The 22,610-nt window shown below is 32.8% G+C and overlaps 1 protein-coding gene across 1 annotated transcript; it reads left to right on the top strand.

Moving 5' to 3' along the window:
* The first annotated feature begins 1,015 nt into the window (after positions 1–1,015).
* On the top strand, positions 1,016–20,554 carry LOC119068350 (stearoyl-CoA desaturase 5-like). The gene is made up of 6 exons (XM_037171914.1): positions 1,016–1,339; positions 9,761–10,203; positions 17,412–17,748; positions 17,951–18,136; positions 18,196–18,416; positions 18,495–20,554. Exons 1-6 carry the CDS (start codon positions 1,320–1,322, stop codon positions 18,575–18,577), a joined length of 1,290 nt encoding a protein of 429 aa, XP_037027809.1. The 5' UTR covers positions 1,016–1,319; the 3' UTR covers positions 18,578–20,554.
* The last annotated feature ends 2,056 nt before the right edge of the window (positions 20,555–22,610 follow it).

The raw sequence follows: 22,610 nt of genomic DNA, 5'->3' as shown, positions 1-22,610 counted from the left end.
TTTCATTGGGTTGGGATTCTATGACAAAATCCTTGGCTCACTTTGAATTAGAGTAGTGATGATTGAGCTGTTTTTCCACTAACATTTTATAAATCCGCATTGAAAAACGTTTTTTTAAGCCAAAAATGAACTTGAGCGGAGATTAATCGGAAAATTTACTAACTTTCTGTATTGGCTAATTTTACTGTATTTCTCATATGAGACTGCTTTAAATTCAAATGACACTTTAATTAAATGGCATAAGTAACAACAAACACCCCCATGGATAAATGCTTCGTCTCGTTTGACAATTTCATGATAAAATCAAGCTTATTTGGCAATTTTTTTTGCGTAAATAACTATATTAGGTCTCAGCTTGCAAATCACTGTTTTTGTCTATGCAAATTATATAGACCGAAAATACAGTTCATTAAACATCTTGACATTGATTAACTGCACAACGTACCGATTATTTTTGTAAAAACTGTAAAAATCTTGACAATAAACTGGTTTTTCACTGTGATTCCTCTTATTTCTGGAAGTTTTTTCCGTTTTTTTTTTCTTTTACATTCTCGAACCAACCAGAGGACAATGATCCTTTTTCTCTGCATCGAAACGCTATGTAATGACTTTCTTCATTTTTTCATTCTTTTTTACCAACTTTTCCTTCTTAAAATATTTTAATTTAAATTTGACAATGAGGGAAAACTTCAAATGTTAAATTTTCAAAGTTATCTTTGTGCCAAAAGCTTTTCAAAACGCATTGAACCTACTCAAAAATTCATTTGTTATCATTCAAAGCGTTTACGTTGTAGTGAAACAGAGAGTGTACAGTGTTTTTAAACTCAATAAAAATGAATTATTTTCTTTGGTGGTTCGGTTTTTAAACAATAACATAAATTTTATTTTAAAAAAAACATCCATAACATTATTCAATACGTTAACTATAGCATTTTTTTGCTGACCCATAAATTGTCGCCGAAACATATAGGTGTACAACACATTGGTTCTCTTTTTATGAATTCTATTTTAGTTGCACATTGGATACGGACTTCAAAAGACTGTGGATATGTTAAAACATTTAACACGAAAAGAAGAAATTTTATTATGATTTTGCCTTAGAACGAAAATTGTGTTGTGTTTATGAATTGTAATAATTAGTAATTTTTTCAAGTGAAACATTCGACCACATTAGGCTGTGTCGTCGGAACCAGTTTTGTAATTATTGTTACACATCATTTGAAAAATCTGTAAAATTATATTTTGGGTTTTTTTGTCTTGTTCATTTACTGAAATTTATAAAATTCATAAAATTCATATTAAGTGTACCAACACCAGTCATGGATACCACAAGTCTAAGGTAAATGTTTGAAATTTTATTTTTAAGATTGTTTGCTAATGTAGGAATAATTACGTTCATTGTTGAATAGCTAAATTTCTATTAACGTGCTTTGATCAAACATACAGTCCGAGTCCGCACCTTTTATCAGATGTTGTTATTTGCCTAGTGTCGTTTTTTTCGTTCGTCTTCTTGATGTACAAAATCTTATACTCGTTCCAATCCCGTCTGAATCAAATAATTTATTCATCGCAAATTATAAGTGAGTTTTGAACGAGGTATTTGAAACTTAGATAAAAAATGGTAATAACCAATTAAAGAAACAAAAAATCCTTCATAAAACGCAGAAGCAGAATATTATTGTAATTAATCTGGGTTTTTTTGTTCCATCTTAACAAATTGTAGGTAAAATTTGACTGATTTCTCTATCTCAATTAATGTAAACTCTTATTCACGTCCATATTCGTCTTTTGTTACTCTCTATCTCTCTCTATCTTTTTTTGTTGGTTGAAATACGCCAGTGCTTCATCTAATTCCACCGTGGTAATAATCACCGACAATCAAACCTTAATAAATATTTTACTAAAAAAACCGACTACTGCACTGCCCGAAATCGAGTGACAGTAGGTACCTGATTTACCCTTATTTACTAGTTATTTACCCACATTTTTCCATTGACATTTACTTCGTTAATCCACATTTAATTCGTAATTACTCGACATTAAGGTGTCATTTACCCTTCCATTTAAATTATCCAAAAGAGTGCACTTCGCCACATTTTATTCTATTGCAAATCTTTCATTTTATCATAGCATTGCACCTAGCATTAACAATGAATTAACAAGCGACAAAATGGGAAGCTTATAGCGAAAACAAGTCATCTTTACAAAAGAAGCATAAAGCCTACTGTGATTTAGTCAGCATCCGAATATTGTCTCTGTTAATGCTAGTGGCAGTGCTATGCATGGCTCCATTATCTTCAAATTTATATAATAATTAAACAGTCATTCAGTACAATTGAGTATGTATTGAAAAATCCCGAAATTATTATTTTTTCGTTGTCTCAGATATATGTCGGTCACAGTCCGAAAAAAATTTGAAGAACAGAAAAACTAAAAATTTCCGTTTCATAACAAAATTTCCAGATGACTTCTTAGAACTCGTCAGTTGGTGAATTTAAAATACCTATAGATCATCTTCAAATTACGGTACTTTTAAACGTAACCTCAGATTAATTTCGTTGTGTTTCATTTAACTCAAACTTTTGTGTCAAAGAAGAGCTGCCATTTGAATACTAAATTTAAAATCCTGTGTAAAAAAAAGAACGAGCAATAAGCGTCGGTTCAAAATATTTCGTTCAAATGACATTATTTTTAACGTGGATGACATTTCAAACGACCTTGAAGATGATCTGTATCAAGACAAAACACAGAGATTAATCTGATAAGAAAAGACTTGACCCTTGGTCCCTTTTTAACTGTACCGAATAAGATTTCCATGAAATTCCTTCAGTGTTGGAATACTTTTATTCGCATTATAATAAAGGAACGCGCACTCTAACCCGGCAGGAGAATAGATTTATTGAAGATGGTTTGTTTCAACATATTCTATCAAATCACTGAAGGGAATATAGTGCTGACTACGTCTGTATTAACTTTCAATCAATAAAAAGAAATGCCTACGGTCACAAAAGATTTCTAAATGATCTTCAAATACTTATGCACAAATCGGGAGTCGTTAGTAAAATTTCCAATAAATAACTCTTGTTTTACAACTAGGTTCCAAACAAATTTTTTTTTTATTTTTCATCGATGCAGAACATTATTATAAGATACTTTGCTTCGTATTATATGCCAAAAAAATGTTTACTTTTTTTTATAAGCCATTTTGAAAACCCAAAAAATAACGAAAAAAACGAATTGACGAAACGAAATACACTCCGGAGTGTATTCCGATTCGAATTTTCATGATTTTTTGCGTGTTCAAAGTGTTCTATAAAAAAAATTAAACATTTTTTTGGCATATTATACGAAGCAAAGTATCTTATAATAATGTTTTGCACCGAAGAAAAATTAAAAAAATATTTGTTTGGAACCTAATTATGTTGGTTGTTGTTGCCTACTTAAGACGTCCTAGCGTTTTAACTATTTGTGTTCGGATTTTAATGCACCATTTGAGTGACAAACAACTAAGTGGTAGAGGTAAATATTCCAAGACAACCGAACATCAGCAACATCAGATAAACTTACATTATATCGCCTCAGTCCCTTTATTGATTGGTATAAATGGTATCAACTAGAGTAGTATTTCATTTTAACACAAAATATTCTATTGCATCGATAGTATTGCTATACTGGTAAGGTGCTTTGGCAAGAGTCTGAATTTGAATTAGAGTTTAACAGCAAAATGTCTGTTCAAACTAATGAAGTAAAAGATTTTTAATCAGACAATGAAAATTATGTTAAATAAATGTAGTAATAGATTTAGTGTTCACACAGATTTCCCTATGAATCAGTGTCTGAAGTCCCTCATTTACGATAATCGTAATATGTTATTCAGTTTCCAGTGATTTTATCAATTCGCGTCGTCCCAGTAATATCTAAATTTATGTGAACGTTTATTGATAGTTAGATTTATTATTAAAATAAATGCCCATCGACAAAACTATAGCTGCAAATTACTTCCAGTAACGATTTCAGTGTTACTACCAAACTCAATTTTCAACATTTAACATCCAGTGAATGGTTTACCAATAAAAATTCGAATTGGTTCAACACGCGTAGAAATTTCGAGTCATCCTTGTTTTGACAAAATGAAAATTTATTTACAAAATAAAAAAAAAATCCAAACCAATTGACATTCATTGCATACATATCGTAGACATACAAAAATTACACAATCCAATTTTAATATCAGGAAAGAACTTAATTTCAATTTTTTTTGCTTTGTTTTGTTTTATTTTGATGTTACCTAATCATATTTTTACTCCACTTTTAAATTCGACTTGTTGGCTAAACAGAATTTGTAAGTGACCTTGTTTTTTCTTCGATTCGATCGAATTTCGGTTCTATATCATTTGCAGTAAACGTTCATATTGTGGTTTTACCAAAAAAAAATTTGTTCTGCGATAGATTATATACATACGTACAGCAAGGTAACAAAATTGTAATACGAGACACACTCATGGGACTGTTCACATATTACGTCACGCTGGAAGGGGGGTACATCAAAACGTGACAGCTCTAACAAATTTGGATCAAATTTAACCCTTTTTACGTGACGAGGTGGAGGGGGTATCAAAAATTCCGTAAAATAGCGTGACGTAATATGTGAACAGCCCCCATGGCCAACACGAAATATTTGAAAATAAAATAACTTTGTTGACGTCGATCGAATGTTGTCTTCGTCATCCAACAAGTTTCTTAAATTAAAATTTTATTTGACCCCTAATAAGTAAACACACAGCAAGTCGAAAAGACATGCCATTCGGATCATTGGCGAACAATATTTATATCACGTAGTGCGTTTGTCGATTTTATTTTCTTAATGTGATTTAAATTGGTCACCTGATAAGCGACTGATTTATACCACATCATGTTCAGGTGAAAATATATAATGAATATTGTACAGTGTACAGTTGCTTCGAAAAATAAATATTTATTTGTTTAAAATATAATGCGGTGACCGTTTTCAAAAATAGAAATTATTTTTAAAATTTCGATTGACTTTTATGCGTCGTCAATCATTTTTAGACTTGTACGAAATGCTGGTTTTTAGAATTTTATCGGCTACTGAAAATGCAAAATTGTCTTTCACCAGCCAGAGTAAGATGACATAGAGGCTAAAAACAACGATTGACTGTATACTTAGCCAAAAAACAATTTAAAAAAAGTCTTCAGGGTTGCAAAAAGATGGGCCGTAGTTGTTAGATGTTCCAAGTTCATTGGATGCTTATTAATTTTGTATTTTACATACATTTTCCACTCATGCACACATAAATTAGCAAAAGTGTCGATATAATATTTAAAGAAAGCTACGACAAACTCATCTCCAAACATTTTCTCGAGTTAGCATCTCAAGAGATTATGGTAAAATCTAAAAAGCATTTCCGTAACCAAAATCAACTGTTTTTGTCGATGCTTTATTTACATTCTTGAAGCCAATGTCGTTGTTCATGAGATCGCGATTCGATAAATTATTTTGATCTTTGATGGGACAATGTTATCAATGATAATGTTATCAACGTTAGGCTTTTCGCTTGGTTCAGTTTGACCAATAGCAGCATATAGAGAGTTGGTTCCAAAAAACAGACTTATACTGTTCTGTGAGTATTTGGGTTGATGATACATAAAACGCACTTCACTTTCAGAGTACTTGGGTTCCATTGGCTTCCGAATGTAGGTGGTAGATTCGCAATGAAGCATTTTTGAAATTACAAAAACACTTGTGGTCGAATACATTTTCTTTGTCGAATAAGATTAATTCAGCAGGGAATATAGAAAAGCAATTATAATTTCCAACATTGCAAATTCAATTTTTCTTGAGATGCATCTCTACAATGTATAGTCTACATGAGAACGGTTCTAAATTCTATGTAGTTAGTAAAACTTTAAGTATACCATGTCATATTAGCGAATTATAAGAAAAATAAAAATTCATTGATTTCGATCTGCCTCAAATAGGCTGGTGATGTTAATAGAAGCTTTTTGATAGTTCAAAACAGAAATAATCGGGAAAACTTTTCGAAACGCAGTTAAATAAATTAAAATTTTCTTCTTATAATTTGCTAATGTGGCTTGTCACATGTAGGTAGGAAAATGTGGATAACGTTTGTGAAAAAAAATGAATTGATTGAATTAGCAAAAGGTGGTCGAGGCGCTCTCATACTTTTACCCTTACTGTTACGATGCCTCAATTTTGTGTCAAAGGAAAAGATTTCTAAGATCAACGATTTTTTTTAGATTTTCTAGTGCTAAAATTATACGATCATTTTAACCTGGCTCTTATCGTCCCCTATCAAAAACCAGTTCGTAATTTATGGACAATCCCTAAAATAAAACTCGTCTCAGTGACGAGTCAATTATCATAATTAAGTTTTACAGTATCATACTGGGTATAAGTCAGGCAGCATGCCCGTATTGGGAGGGTCTCCCTGCGAACCCGTTTGGTTTTGAAATTCAGCCAACTTTTATTGTTTAAAAAAATCTCAAAATAATTTTGTGGTACTGGAATGTACATACGTTGCAAAAAAAACGCCCAGTCGCTAAAACTGCGTTAAAAATATTTTTTAATTTTTTTGTTTTGTTTCAATAACATTGGCAATGTTTGGTGTTATGAGCTAATTTTCATTGATTGCTTTATGAGGAAAGCCCTTGATTTAAAATGTAACACGTAAGCTAAAGATTTTGTAATCATTTCCCGCCTGTAATGTTCACATTTTCGGATGTTCCAAGTGTAAATTCTTTATTATGTTTGATTGTGTTGTATAACTCGGAGCAATAATATTGTTGTTAAAATAATATTTGTTGTCTGCTGAGATTATACATTGAATAATCGAGTGGATTTCTTTGTTGTTAATTTCCTAGGCTATTCATCTCCATGCCAGGTGACACCTATCCCATGGCAAGTAATGGCGATCAGTCTATTTAACATTATATTTTTCACAGTTAATTTGAGCAAATTTGGTTAGTGATTTGGAATAAATTTTCTGTTTTCACTAGCCTTGTGATTATTTGTAAAAAAAAAATCAGAAAATTGGCTATTGACTTTTTCATTACTTAAATGTGTACAAAAAACAGATCTGTTAAGTACACAATTGAGAGCGTTCAACTGAAAATTGACCGTCACGTTTTTACAAGTCGAAGACGAAAAGTCTTTCGATCGCAATTGGACGGAAAATTTTTGCTATAATTTCTTCTAAAGATGAAAAAATCTGTTCCTAAAATGAAACAACAATATTCTCTTAACATTATTGCAACATTGTAACACACCCAAACAAACATTCGATGCCGTCGAATTTATTTTATTTTTATTTTTTGATTTTTTTTTTAAAAACATTTATCTGAGTCTGTCTATCTTCGACAATAAACTAATAAGCAATGCAAATATTTAGTGGCTCGTTTCGATGAGAAATAAAAAAGAACTTTGTTAAGAACATGAGGCAATCGCGAAAGTTTTATTAGATCTTTTAAGTCTGGTTGTTATAAAGTTTTGATGTTAAAACGGTCCCCGAATACTTTTGACATAGATGAGAAAGACACTTACCTAAGACGGTGTTCGTCGGAGTTTATATTATTTGTACTGTCCATTCAGCAAAACGATTGAAAAGCTATTCACACAACAGTAAAATTTTAAAATCCTGTCAAACGATTTTTTCTGTCAAGGTCAAGCTAAGTTTTGTACTATTTTGATGGGAAATTTGTAGTTCCGACTTATGGAATATAGAATTCGCCTTCGTCGGTGACATGTCACGTCACAGCAAATATCCTAGTAGGACAGTACTATATTTATACAAATAACTTAGGAGTAAAACTAGATTCCGAAATTTTAATGTTTCCTATGCGTACAGCGATGAAATACCTCACCACGCACCGTTGATTATGCTTTTACATTCTATTACATTATACATTCAAGCACAAAATCATCATGAGTTCTTAAGCCAATCCATCACAAAAATCTGTCATTGCTTAGGAACATTTCCTGGAGAAACTATTCTTTTTCAGAGTTTCCAGCATTTTATTCGCTTAACAATTCTGATAGCAAGGAAATAATTTATTCAAAACGAATTCATCTCCGAATCCTACGTCTATAAAACATAATACTTATTACTGCATTATAATGTCCACGACCAATGTCTCACATTCTTGTAAAGTGGTTTTGAATTGCAAATTAACTTCGGATGCAGATCAATTAAAAGTCAAATCGCTTGACAAACCCATTACATCATCGACCTCTGAACTTGTTGTTGGTGTTGTTTCGATAAAAATTTAATAAAATCAATGAAGTTCTCATTATCATCGTGACTAGTTTTGAGACAAAACACAAAGAAGGTGTAGTACTGTAGTTGAGTAATTCTTTTTATTTGTTTTGAATATCGTCTCTCCCAGCTATAAATACGAATTGATCAGAGAAATGTTTTCCTTGTGACTAAAGGTAAAAAATAATAATTTGAAGGTGAAGTGATTGATGTGTTTTTCGTCACGTTAATTGCAATTATTAACCAGCCGACTCTTATTTTACTTTATGCGTTAGTCTTAGCGTGATGTGAAAACAACAAATTCACAAATCACTTGCAACAACTGTTTTGTTCGGAGTATGGAACACAGCTCTGTTGGTCCGCTGGATGCAGTGGTAGGAAAAAGAATAGGAAAATGTAATGGGATCGGATGATTGTAGATGAAAGTAAGTCAGTCGGGTGTACTTTGAGTTCATAATCATATCCTGTGGTTTCCCGAAAACCTCTTAGTGTAATATCGAAGGAAAGCAAACAGGTATGAACACACATCAGTGCAGAGCCTATTTTCGAGAAGTCAGGGCTTTTATAGATCTATCATTAATATTGGAATTTATCTAACAATGAGCGATGTAGTCCCATGTATTTTGAGCACATAACTGCACCGACCTTGTTAGCTACATTGGTAACCTGTGATGTAACCAATTTGAATTTCATACTCATGACACTCAGTCCGAACATCACAAAACATTTTTAATTTGTTGTCTAGTGCTATAAATGTTATACAAAAAACCCAATGATAATAATCGACCAGTGGCCTGGACATTTTTTTCATTGATAAAATTTATTTCTGGCTGGGTAATTACAGCAAAAAATAACAAACAGAAATTTCAAATTGAAATTCATCTAATGAACATAATTCGAAGACATAAGACTTTTTTAGCACCTGCATCAGGTACATCAGGTTATAATAAAACTTATTATAATTTAAGATAAAAAAATCCAAATTGCGATGCTTACATCGACGACCTATCGTATTATTACCTGTGTATATTTGACCGATCATAACTTAAGCGCTTTTTCTCTCGTAGCTTCTTCTGTAAATTTGTTCATAAATTTTTTTTTCGTGTGGAGGGAGATACCGAACGTATATAAGAGACTAACAAAAATTTTCAAACTTTAGTTTCAAATTTGCGATCATTAATTTCAAATGTACAAACCAACACGACGTTGATCTAATAGGTTTCGGTAAATTCGACATAACGAACAGAAAAAAAGCAAATCAAGTTTAATATTCGGCTCCAAATTAAATTTTTGTCTATTTATCCCTACCCAGCAACCATTTTCGATTTAAATTGTTTCGAAGGCACGACTCGAAACTTATTTTCGAAAGATGAACTTATTGTGGATTAGACAGTGAATTTTGTTTGATCGTGTAAGAAAGAGCGTCTAAGCGAAGTCAAATTGTTTTTCTATTTACATCAAAATAGGAGCACCGCTAATACAGTTGATCATCCGTCAATCAATATGGGTCATGTGACAACCACTACACAATTAGTGTATGACAATATAAACAACAACGTGAAACCAACAATGAAAGATTATATGGACCAGTCAATGACCAATGGAATAGTGGATGCGACCAATAGTGATAATAGTAGTCCCAATAAGATTTGTATACGGGATAGAGACGATGTGGACGATAGTATAGGTGATAGTAAAATTTGTGATAATAATGAAAATAAAGTTGGAAATGGTGAAGTGGCTGATAGAAAGGACAGCAGTGAAGGATACACATATTTTGGATTTATTAAAGTGAATGCTAAACTGAAGTGGGATAATATCATTGGAATTGTTGTCATTCATACCATGTTTGTGTATTCGTTTCTACATTGGAGATATATACCAACGAATATACTGACATACATCTGGGGTAAGTCACATCTTTTGTTTTGTTTCTATTTTGCTTTTATTTCTTCGATTTTTTATTAATTTAAATAATTTTTATTTGCTTTGATGATGACGCGTGAACCGTCTTCGATAAGTTTTAATTCTCTTTGGTAAATCTCTTTGGCAAATCCGTTAGATTATTTCTTCATTAAATTTTTTTTTCTCGAAATTTTTCTCTTCTTCTCATTCTTGGTTACTTCTTTCAAGTCATTTTTATTGTTATTTATGAGTCAAACATTTTTTTTCGTTGCTCTTATGACGTGCACAACGTGCGTATGTACCTTCCTTATTTCATATCTTTTATGAATTGCACTGAATTCAATTCAAATTTAAATTGATTTTTAAACACAAAAATTCTTCTCAAATATTTGTTTTCCAAAAAGTTTTTAATGGCAACGTGTCAATTTTCAAATATTTGCGATAATAAAAAAAATCCGACCGTTTTCTAAACAATAAACCATCAGTGTCCGGCTGAGAACATTGTCGATATAATTTATTCAATATTGTAATAAACATTTTATACGCCTCGTCGATCACCTTGTATAAACGTAAATATATTTTTCTAATTACTGATAATACCAAGAAATGACATACAAGTGGAAATATTTTCGCCGTGACGATGTATCGTCAAGTTGGAATTTGTTAAAATTTATGAATCAAAAATTATTGCCGAATGAATGGTTTCTGGTTCGGAGGCAACCAATCATCTTACCCGCGTGATATATTGCTGGTTATTGTATGTTATATATACTTAATGAGTGTGTGTACGTGCGTACTAATGAGTCTATTGTTATGAACTATGATGTGTCTTTTATTAGATCATTGGTTCATGGTCTTAAAGTGACCACTGTAGTTCCTCAAGAAAAAAAAAATCTTTTTAATGATAACAGTTTAGTTTATCTTCTTTCGGCAATAAATTCTACTTTTAGAATGCAATCATATAGAAGAAATATTGTTAACGTTAATTGTTTAATTCAACAAAATCTAATTTTAAAATGGACGTTGTCGCTCTGCGAACAAGGTTTCGAATTTATTTTTAAAATTAACTTTAGAATGGTGAGAAATGGGTGGGAAAATTTTGCGTTTGATAGCAGCATAACTTACTAACATAATAGCATAGGTAATCAATGGAATGGAAGAATTTTGAGTGGAAAAGTTTTGGTGGTGTCGGCACCCATTGCACCTTTTGTTTTTCACTTTTAATTACTCCGATATTTTTGCCTTTTTCGAATAAAACAATCCTTTTGTTTAAGTGTATCCATTTCAAGGAATGGATATTTAGGAAGCTACCCCGAGAGCTCAGATAAATCGTTCTATAAACAAAATTTATTCAAAAGAAGGAAAAGAATTCAGTGAGTAAACACATCTGCGATCAAATTTGTTTTATCTTTCCGCAATTTATGTTTTTTTTTTGTTTTGGTAATTCTCGAAACTTCCATTGATTCCACCGATGTGTTTATTTCATAGAGTAACCTTTTGAAGAGAGCGTTATCAAAAATATGCAACGTGTTGTGCACTGCTTTCACCAGATCTTTGGCGCACTTCCCAAAATAATCACGAGGCCCCTTTTATATTACAGGTTTTGTTCTAAAACTATTTTGAGCCTCAAACAAAGAGTTTTGTTTGTCTCGTGTTAAAATATCGCGACTTCGTCGCTCATTTCCGGCACACTACAAACAAAACGTTGTTCCTAGTGTTAGGAAAAGTACTATTGCACCTATTAAATCTGTACGGCCTAGGAAAATGACCAAATGTCCGTGTGTTATAATAGACTAAACCTATTCAAACACTGACTACTTACACTTTACCATAGAACAGCGACGTGCGTATGGAATTTCTTTCGTTCTCTTTCAAAAAATGCATTTAGAACAAAGAAAATTCGACACTTACGTCGCTGTGTGAAAGGCAGTTACAGTCGTCACATCTGCTACTTCTTTTGTTTAATGCAGCGTCTAGGGTTTGATACAAAATCTGTTACTTCATTAGTTTCACTATGCGCAAGAGCTCATCTTTCATTTTTGTCGTCTTTGTCGATAACAGTTTCTGAAAGATTATTAATTCGAAATGTGTTGTGATGTCATGTTAATCAACAATACTTGAACACCTAATAACAAAGAGATGGATTTAGTTGGTTGATATCAACCATCCTACATTGTCACATCAATTAAAATTTTATGTAAATCTCCTCTTCTCATATATCATGCATCCCATAATTGTTTTTTTTATCTGTTGATACGCGAGCAAGTGATTAATAGTTTTCTCCACATGACAATTTTGGCGAGTTGTTAAATTTTTATTGATATTTTATTACATTCGATTGGTGGCACGGTCACACTTTTGTCATTTTTGGTTTGGGACACAACAACAACTCGTACACGTCTAGTACCACATTGTCTGAAGTCTTGCGGTTTATTTGCGTTACAACGAGCCATATATAAATCTTCATTCATCGTTGTGATTTAAAGCACGGAATGTGATCTCATAAATTTTAAATCTTTGACACCAAAAGTAAATACTCCCAAAAGTCTATGATAATTTTTTCCAAACACTCTTTGAGGTAAATAGTTCCCATAATGCTATTTGATTTGGTGTGGGGAGTGCTAATTTATTTGAGTTATTAAAATAATTCGAAAATCGATTAGATAAAAAAAATATTAGAAGATTGGTTTTTTGATCAATGTAAATGAAGAGCGAAAAAAAACTCATTTCAGTCGATTGGAATGACGAACGAGATGACATTGCAATATTTAATCCGGATCAATCTGCGTAATTTTTGCAACAGAAATGAGTTACGAAAAAAATCTGCAATAACAACGGAAATACCCACTTTTTCGCCCGCCTTTATTTTTACATTCAATCCAAAATGGAAATTAATGTTTTTTAGATAGGACACGAAAAAAATGTACCAATAAATTTCATTAAGGGAATCCCGAATCATGTTGTCGAACCGGTTACGACCAATAAAAAAAATTCATTTCATCATTATAGATCGCCTTATAATTATTATTAAATTTTAAAACTCAGGTTTATAATTCGGTCTTTGAATTGGTTGGATGAGAAATTATACTAAGTTATCTTAACTTTTCATTTCGTTTGTCGGTTCGCGGAGGTTTATTCGAGGGGGAACCTACTCGATCAAACTCAATCTCACCTACTTCCATTGTCGTACTATTTCCTTCTTTTGGCCATCAAACACCTGTCCCAGTATTTGCTCCCGTAGTTTCCCTCCCGGGTTGATTTAACTGAATCAAAGTTGCTATTTCTTTGACGATACTTTGAATAACTTACCACTAAGAAATTTATAATGGACAAAATGCATTTATTTTTGTGACATTTTTACGAATTCTCTAAATAATTCCAGCTTCTGTGAAATATTACAAGTAAACATCCATACATCATGTTCCCGTTTTTAATATTTTTGGCCCTTTCTCCCTTATCTCTTGTTTTCTTGATGAACGAACAGTTGTTTTCTCAAACAAGTGGTTTTTTATCCAATACGTTGTGCCAAATTGAAAAATAGGTATTTCTTTACTCGAGCGATTTACGACTCTCGCTCCCCTCTGGCCTCAAAAATTTGCACTTGTAGGAATTTCCTACTTTTTTGAGCGATGTTTCGTTTTGAGCGTTTTCATACGACGTGCGAGGTGTGATTAACCGCTTTTCTCCATCAAGCAAGTTCATCAATTTTTAACACCATTTATTAAAACAAAACAAAGGAGACAGTTCGGGGCGAAGATATATATTTTCTTCCCTGCCAAAACAAGATAAGATAAAATTTATATTTTCTCTTCTGTCAAAATAAGAGAGAAGAAAGTATACATTTTCTCCTCGGACTGTCATCAGACGAGGCGTCAAAATTTTGTATGGAGTGCTCACCCCCCATCGAGGATGGGATTTATAGATACGAGATTAATTATTAAAATGTAAAAAGTATTTTCAAGGCCAAATGTTTTTGATTTTTTTTAAGTAAAGTTTTGGTCTTCAGAAATTCGTCCAATTTTTCAATTCACAAAACATAAGAATCGTCAAAAGTTCATTGAAATTTTACTATTTCAAAGAACATCCTTTTGTGGCATGTATTTCGTAGATGATGTCTTTCGTCATTCTTCATACATACTTTATACCTTTAACCTTACATAAATCGCACTCAAACAGAGATTCTAATGTGTTACTTTACATCATTCCATGTTTCTGAACATAGCATCAATACTTTCTTGGTTTAGTAAAGAATTGACGAATAGAAGGTTCGATAGTTCTAATTTATCTGTGGAATTCGTCACCGTGTGCCGTTGTGTAAACCGAATGAATTGATAGCATACTAAATGGTACAGTGGGTAGTTGGAGAAGCACTTTTTCGTTTTGTTTGTTTCATTTTTTAATTTCTTCCTTCCAGTTCTCGTCTGTTCGATTTTGTGCGTATATCAATGTCACCAAATTTAGATGAGTTCAGGTTATTGAATGGCCATTGTCATCAATCGATGTGTGTTTCGGCCATTGATGAATCAATAGAACTAATTCAATGACTTAAGGTCTATTTCTGGTTTGATGTGATCATTTAACCAGTTGATATCAATAAAATTAACAATTCAATGTCCATTATTCACAAAATGGAAACTTTATAGCTTGAACGTTAACAAAGTTCTTATAATTAAGTTATGCAATTTGATGTTCAGACAGAAATATGATGAACAAATAAAACGAATCACATTCGTCTATTAACAAGTCTATCAAAAAAGACAACTCTCTTATAAACCGTGATGCCGCTACGCACACGATGGACGCTATTATAATGTTCATATACTTATATAGTTCCTACAGTTCTTTTAGTTTCTATCGTTCCTAATGTTATAAGCTGTTTATTAGGACGGTAAATATTAGCAACTTAATGACTGACACATTTGATAAAAAAAAAACCTTCAAGAAAGAACACACGGATATAATATTGCACAGAAAGCCAATATAAGATTCGTACGGTTGATGACGATCCGTTGAGTACTCGCAAATCTATCAACAAATATTGAAAGACAAATAAACCGTTTCTCTGGACCATGTGATTTTTAGAAGCAAAATGTGTTGCATAAACGTTGTTGGTACGTTGTTTCACAACAGTGTTGTAGAGATTTGAGGTGTATATTTGAAGAAAACGACGATAAAAAAGAAACGCCAAACCTTGTTAGCAATGATAATGTTAATCATGCAAACGGTTCCGATGGCATACACGCGGTGTACCCAAAATCTAATGGAAAGAAAATAATTTTGATTTAAACGCACATTTCAAGCTGGTTGTATGTTAAGATTTCTAATAGCATTTCGGTATGGCCCCAGAAATTAAACCGACATTTTTCACACTTGAGCAAGACATAACCGAAAACTGGTTTTCGAGTAACACTTTCGCCCAAAAGTTGTGATATTTGTTTTTTCTTGGATTCGAAAACTAATGTTTGGTCTTTGTTTGTCCATTTTGTGTGTACAAAAGATTTTATTACGCTCTAAACTATAGCAGCACACACGTAATACTCATTTTGTTACATAACAAAATCTATCCACAAAAAAATGTTTTAATTATGAGAGTGATAATAGATCGGTATATAAAGTCATAAACGAATGAACGATTGATGTGAGTTGTTAGTATACATGCTATCTATGGTATGCAATGTTAAATATATTTCATTTCACCTTAATTCCCTTTTACCTGCAAATTATTCAAATTCACAAATAAATTAAACCTTTCGCCATTGCATTAATAATTTGTGGTTGGAATATTTAACATTTCATTTTGAAGTGGCTACAACTTGCAAATATGCAATGGAACAATTGTAAATTGAGTTAATGTATCGTTTGTCGCAAAGTTTTAAGTGCATCCGCATTTACTAAACGCCAACCCAACATTGTAATCGAAACCCGGTGATTTACGATATTTACTTTCACTGCAATTAAAAACCAGTTCCGTTGAACTTAACACCGCGCCCTATGTAATATATCAGAGTGCAGGGTAGAGAATGTGTGTAGTGTATGCATTGCAAGAAGTTTTTTTTTCACGGAATTGACGACCGGAATATCCTTTACTAACATCTTGGTGTAATCGCATTGAAATTCGACTTACTTGAATTGGAAACGGTGAGTAGATTGGTTCCAAGGTTGATTCTATGATTTTTGTAAGAAAGATTGCTCGTAACAAAGCTTACATTGTACTTTTATGTGTTTGCTACGAAAAATGTACGACCTTACCTGTGTAACAAGACCAAATCTGTTACTTCTTTTGATCTATTTATCAACAGACTGACAGAAGATCTTTTACTTCATTTATTCAAATGCACATTTTGGTTTATAAGAGATCGTCGCTTAATTTTGTCATCGTTGTCGGTATCCACAGTCCACAATAAAGAGATATGGCTTCGGTGTAACTGCTGAGTTGAAGAACATTGTAAATCTTGAGCCTCAATGTCGAGGAAATTGTTGTTTAAAGAATGGTTGCTACGTAAATTGCTGCTGAATAAACCATATCTTTACTGAAACCGTGCTGCACACGCCCCCTCAGTTAACATATAACTAATGACTACTTCACGAGGACTGGAAAATTGTTGAGTAAAAAACTCAATTTGTAAACAATCGTAATGATTCCTTTGAACAGATGCAAGTGGTATATTGAACGAAACAAATCCTGCAACGCTACTTGAGTTTGTGGTTGATTCGTATAGAGAAACAGAAAATTAATTCGCCAGCATTTTGTTGTTTTCTCCACTTGTTATTATGTAAACAACAAATTCAGAATGAGTTGCTAATTTCTGCCAAAAAAAAGTTATTCATTGAACCTTGACTTCAAAAATGAGACCGAAATTTAATTTGAAAATAGATGCAGTGACGTAATTTGGACTGAAGTCGATGGACACAAACATCTGAATAACTCAGATAAATTTTGCCCGAAATTTCGCAGATTGAAAAAATAAATTTTCTAATAAAAACGGCTCATTAAAATTGGAAATGAAATACTTTATTATCGATCGACCATGAATCGTAAATATTTCTTTCGTTTTATTCTTCAAATGGCATTAAGCCATTTGCGACTGTCGCAATGTTTTTTTTGCAATATAATGCCAATGCCAATGCTTTACTAAAATACAGTAGAAATCCTCTCAATTGCAAAAGCATCTTCACTTTACTAATAACATTTTTCATTGTACAATTTTGCAGGCTTTCTGTGTGGTGGCCTCGGCGGATTCGGTGTTACTGGTGGCGCACACAGACTATGGAGCCACAGAGCTTACAGCGCAACAACTCCGCTACGTGTCATTCTGATGTTATGCTTCTCGCTATCTGGACAAAATACACTGTACGATTGGGTACGAGATCATCGGGTACATCATAAGTTCTCCGAAACTGCTGCTGATCCGCACGATTCAAATCGTGGCTTCTTTTTCGCACACGTCGGCTGGTTGATGATGAACAAGCATCCGGAAGTAGTGCGAAAAGGACGTATGCTGGATATGTCCGACATTTTGAACGATCCCGTTGTACAATTCCATCAAAAGTAAATTTTTCTTTCTGTTGAGATATAAGGGGCAGTGTACCAGTTTCCGAACATGTGTCATTACACACCTATTGTTTTTTGATTCGTAAACAACCGTTTGTCAATGGAACAACAATAGTTGTCCGGAATAGTAGCTGTACAGTACAGTGACCCCATACAAGTTAAGGAAAAAGCAGAATTTCTGATCGAAATAACTTTGCAGATACTTCATTCCGTTGAAATTGCTTCTCTGTTTCATCATCCCGACGGTGGTGCCGATGTACTTCTGGGGTGAATCATTTTTCTGGTCGTTCTATTCGCAATGTGTATTGCGTTATGTTTTCAATTTGAACTTCACCTGGTTGGTAAACAGTGCAGCTCATATGTGGGGTACTCGGCCATACGATAAGTATGATTCTGAACTTTGGGCGAAGAAAGGAGACATTTTCATTTTCTGTCCTTTTACAGGCGAATCAATCCTGTTCAGAATTTGTACGTATCGATTGTTGCTATGGGTGAAGGATGGCACAACTACCATCATGTGTTTCCATGGGACTACAAGGCGGCCGAATTGGGACACTATTTCAATGTGACAACATTTTGGATTGAACAATTTGCTAAGATTGGCTGGGCGTATGATTTGAAGAAACCATCGGAAGAATTGATCAAAAATACGATTCGAAAGCATGGTAAGTACTGGGACTGATTGGTCAGATGATGTATATAATGAGAGTGTGTGGATTATGAATTTTTGAATTAATTTATAGGTGACAATACCCACCCGATTACATTCGGCCATCATTTGAGCGAAGTTCCACCACCGGATGAATGTACAGACAAAGATAAATGAAAAATTTCTTTCTTTCTTTTTTATTGAAATTACTTTATCGTCATATTCCTAGATTTTTTTATTATTTTTAATTTAATTTTAAATTAATTTATTTTGTTTTCGAAAAAAAGAGAAGAAAAAAAATTCTTTCAAAGAGAAAGCAGCTCCTTTAGACGTTTAAATTTCGGCATAAATTTCAATCAATCAACAAAATTCAATTACTGCAAATTACCTGCTTCCAAATTTTTGATTTCGATATTGTGGACGTTCTTGTAGCCGCATCCCAAAGGCAACACCACGGCAACATCACTTAATAAACAAAAATTTGGATGCAGTTTTATGAATTTTATTTTAGCTGCTAGTATAGGTGAGCACATCGTTCTGCTAAGAGCAGGTTAAACTTTTCGAACTTGTTAGATTTTTGGGATCGAAAATCGTTAATTTCATCAAATATGGCACTGGATTAACATACAGAAATCATTTACATAACTAGTGATGAAAAGTTCAGTTGGCGTGCGATGTGAATTTTATTGATTATCAGACAACTGATCGGTACAAATGTCTTCAAGTTAAATAAATGATTTTAGTAACGTTCAGAACGAGTCAGGTGAAGTTCAGTATGACCACAAATAATACGAAACCTCAAAATCATTGAGCCGGCCAACCTGAAAAAATGTATCAGATCAACCTTTCAGGCTTGTTAATGAAGCTGTTTGTAACCATTTGAGGCTGAACTGCCGGATGAAAATGAAATCCTCAATTCAGAGATTGAGATACTTTTGAGAAATTCTTTGAGAGAATTGGGAAATTTTCCGCGAAAATTAAAAAAAATTTTAAGAATTTTTTCGATTTCTTTAAATAGACCTGCTTCAATTTGTTGAAATGGGCAATGCAACTTTTCAATTTATTTTGAAATTTAAGGAGTGTCGTTGATCATTTCGACAAATTTTAGATTCCGGTTTCACTAGATCTGGATTTTTCTGATTTTGGGTGCTCTCCGGTCAACTCAGGTTCCACGTAACTTAACTCATACATTATTAAAACGCACCGACCGAAGTACGTTGAACGTTGAAACAAACGGTTTTCGATGTCATTCTTAAAGTCATATTCGGGAAATATATTCAATGTCGGTTATCGTCTGGATTTACTAAATTCAGGTGAAAATTTGACCTTTTTTTCAAAACTATGTAAATAATGTTTAGTTCGAATCTCAATTATTTTACAAAAAAAGAAACGATGGAAATGAAAGCTTTTTTGCTTGGCAAAATCAAGAGTCAGTTTTACATGCAAATCTTCTAGAAACGCGACCTATAACAACAACAACAACAAACCAACTAATTTATTAAGTAACCTAATCGTAATAGACAAAAATGCGAAAGCAACAAAACAGAGAGAGATCAAAAAAACCAAATCATCGAATATCCACATGGCAAGGTTACAATTAACATAGAAATTAAACATAAGAAATTTGAAAATTATTTGCTAACGAAAATTTATGTGAAAACACACACAAACAACAAAAAAAAAACAATTTTAATTAAAATAATAAAAAAAAATTTAATTCTTTTGTAAACTCTTGTTTTTTTTTTTGGTAAAACATTAAATATACGTAATTGACGTGATTGAGAAATTAGCATTAATTTGTGTAATAATTTTTGATGATTTGCCAGTAATTAAATTAGTTAAGCTTCAGGATATTGTACTGTTTTTGTTTATTTTCTTTTGGATTTTTGTTCAACACACAAACACACACACACACATTTATAGAAGAACTACCTGGGCTAATTAATAGAAAATTCGAGACTCTAAGTAGCAATCGTATATAAATATATGAATATATTACGATAATAATTATGCTTTTTAGTGACAAAACCAATTTTTATGTTGGTTCGTTATAAATTATGGCTGACCTAAAGGTAATAATAACAATGGTAGAAAGTCTTTTATAAAAAAAATCTGTTTGTTAAATCAAAAGGTAAATATATTTTTTATATTTTTTGCGTATTGTTTCGATTTTCAACTGTTTCAATCTGATATTAACACATTGCAGAATATTGCGCACGCTGGAACTTTAGACACCCTGGAAAGTAGTAAAGGAGTCGAGGGTTACCTCCAAATAAAATTTAATTTTTGATTTTTTAGAAATTTATTTGGAGGTATTCCTCGACTCCTTCACTGATTTTTAGGGTGCGTACAGTCGACAAGTCACAGTAACCAGCAAAGTGTTAAGAAGGGCACTTTGCAAACGCTCCGACTGTTCTGATGCCTTGTTTTCTTGTATTTGTATCATTTTTCTTTCACTTGCTGTAGGTTAACACTGTGTGAATACAGCCCGACAATCAGTTTAATGATCAGTTAGTTTCGTTTTTCAACAATTTCTCCATTTCATTTAACAAATTTAAAGAATTTGCTGAACGCAAACGAAGGTTTCTTTATTTCATTTAACAAATTTAAAGAACTGTCAACTCCTGGGACACTAAGTCTTTTTTACAAGAAAATCTAACTTTTCTGGCTATAGTCGACGGCAATGTTCCGAGAACGGACCCTAAATTACCACTTTGGTACAGGCCCTATTACTGGTAATTTGAATTACCGAATTTACCTAATTTACAGATGAAGTTACCAGGATTACCTAATTTACAGACAAATTTACCGAACCTACTTTTTGCTAATTTTTTCAGTAAATTAGTTAATTTCGGTGATTTCAACGGTAAATTAGGTGGTAATTCAAATTACCAGTAACAAGCCCTTACTTTGGACTTTGGTCGACTTACACCTCTGTTCTCGCTTTTCGTTCGTGTTTGTGCATTTTGAGATTTTCTTACAAATAAATTACTTTGATTGCATGGGTCTCCCCAAGATCCTAAAGTTCGAAACTTACAGAAATGAAGAATTATTATGGATCATTGATAAAAATTAGATTCTTCTGATATGATTGCAACCGAACCAATATGCATTAGAGTGCGCTTGACGACAGCTCTGCTCCTAGCATGAACACAAGAAATATTCGAAGACCTATGCAATCAAAATATGCTTTGCATTTCTTTCATATAGACAGGAGTCATAATTTCTTGGTTTGAATAAAAACACACAATACGTGCAATCGTTCACGCATTAATGTTTGTAAATTTGGAGACTTTTTGACAATGAAGTGGACTTTGGAAAAATAATAAATGTTCGTGCTATGATTTTACATATAATTTAGCAACTGATTCGTGGATGCATCCCATAGCAAGCATTTGCCAACTTTCTAATGTATATGAATCAGTCTGTCTGGTAGCCTTCCATTCTTACTTCCAACCCCTGTGCGTTCCAAAATTGCTTGAATCCCTGCAAAAACTAAAGCTCTCTGCGAATCGGTTCGTTTAGGATCTACTGACGCTATTGACACTGTAAATCTTTAAGCCACTGACATTCAGCCAATCATTATTAATGCACAATCCGAGCGAGGTTTGCTTAGCTATAATCTAGATTTATCTGTAAATATTGCTAAAATATGTCACAAGAATCTAAAAGATCAGTAAGTTTTCCATAATCAGGAGGGATTTATGAACATTTTAACTCGATGAAAAGTTTGTGTTTTTGTAGAATGAGATTTTTTTGATGAACATATCAAGTGTCCCAGAAGTTAACAGCTCGCAAAGTGATCAAAAGTGAGGAGGAATTTTATCTGACTAGATTCTTTGGCTCTTTTTTCAACCCACCAACAGGCACATGCAACTCACTTTACTCTCGATGCCAAAGTGAATTTCGTTTAATCAATCTTCTGAAAATGTATATACTTAAATCAATTAAAAGTGAATAACCTCTTTAGCTATTATCACTTATTTCCCCAATTTATTCTAAAATGACATTTAAACTTAACATTTCGAGGAAAACATTGGATCAAAGATCACTTCCATCAATTTAATTATTACGTTCATTTGATTTCCGAACAATGCCTCTCTGCGAGTGTAAAATTTTTGTCCGATATAGCTGTTAAAAAAATGTTCTAACAATGTGACGTAAAATCGTTTTATCAACAACTCCGACGTAGAGGATAGACCGATAGACC

The sequence above is a fragment of the Bradysia coprophila genome, assembly GCF_014529535.1.
Source record: "Bradysia coprophila strain Holo2 chromosome X unlocalized genomic scaffold, BU_Bcop_v1 contig_173, whole genome shotgun sequence".
In the NCBI taxonomy this organism is placed as follows: domain Eukaryota; kingdom Metazoa; phylum Arthropoda; class Insecta; order Diptera; family Sciaridae; genus Bradysia; species Bradysia coprophila.
Note: the sequence above shows the minus strand (reverse complement) of the source record. Positions and strands in the feature narration are given on the sequence as shown.

Coding starts and splice junctions, on each gene's coding strand:
- LOC119068350 (XM_037171914.1), top strand. CDS start 1,320: ATGGATACCACAAGTCTAAG. Junction 1,340..9,760: donor ATGGATACCACAAGTCTAAG/GTAAATGTTTGA, acceptor ACATCAAAATAG/GAGCACCGCTAATACAGTTG. Junction 10,204..17,411: donor TATACTGACATACATCTGGG/GTAAGTCACATC, acceptor ACAATTTTGCAG/GCTTTCTGTGTGGTGGCCTC.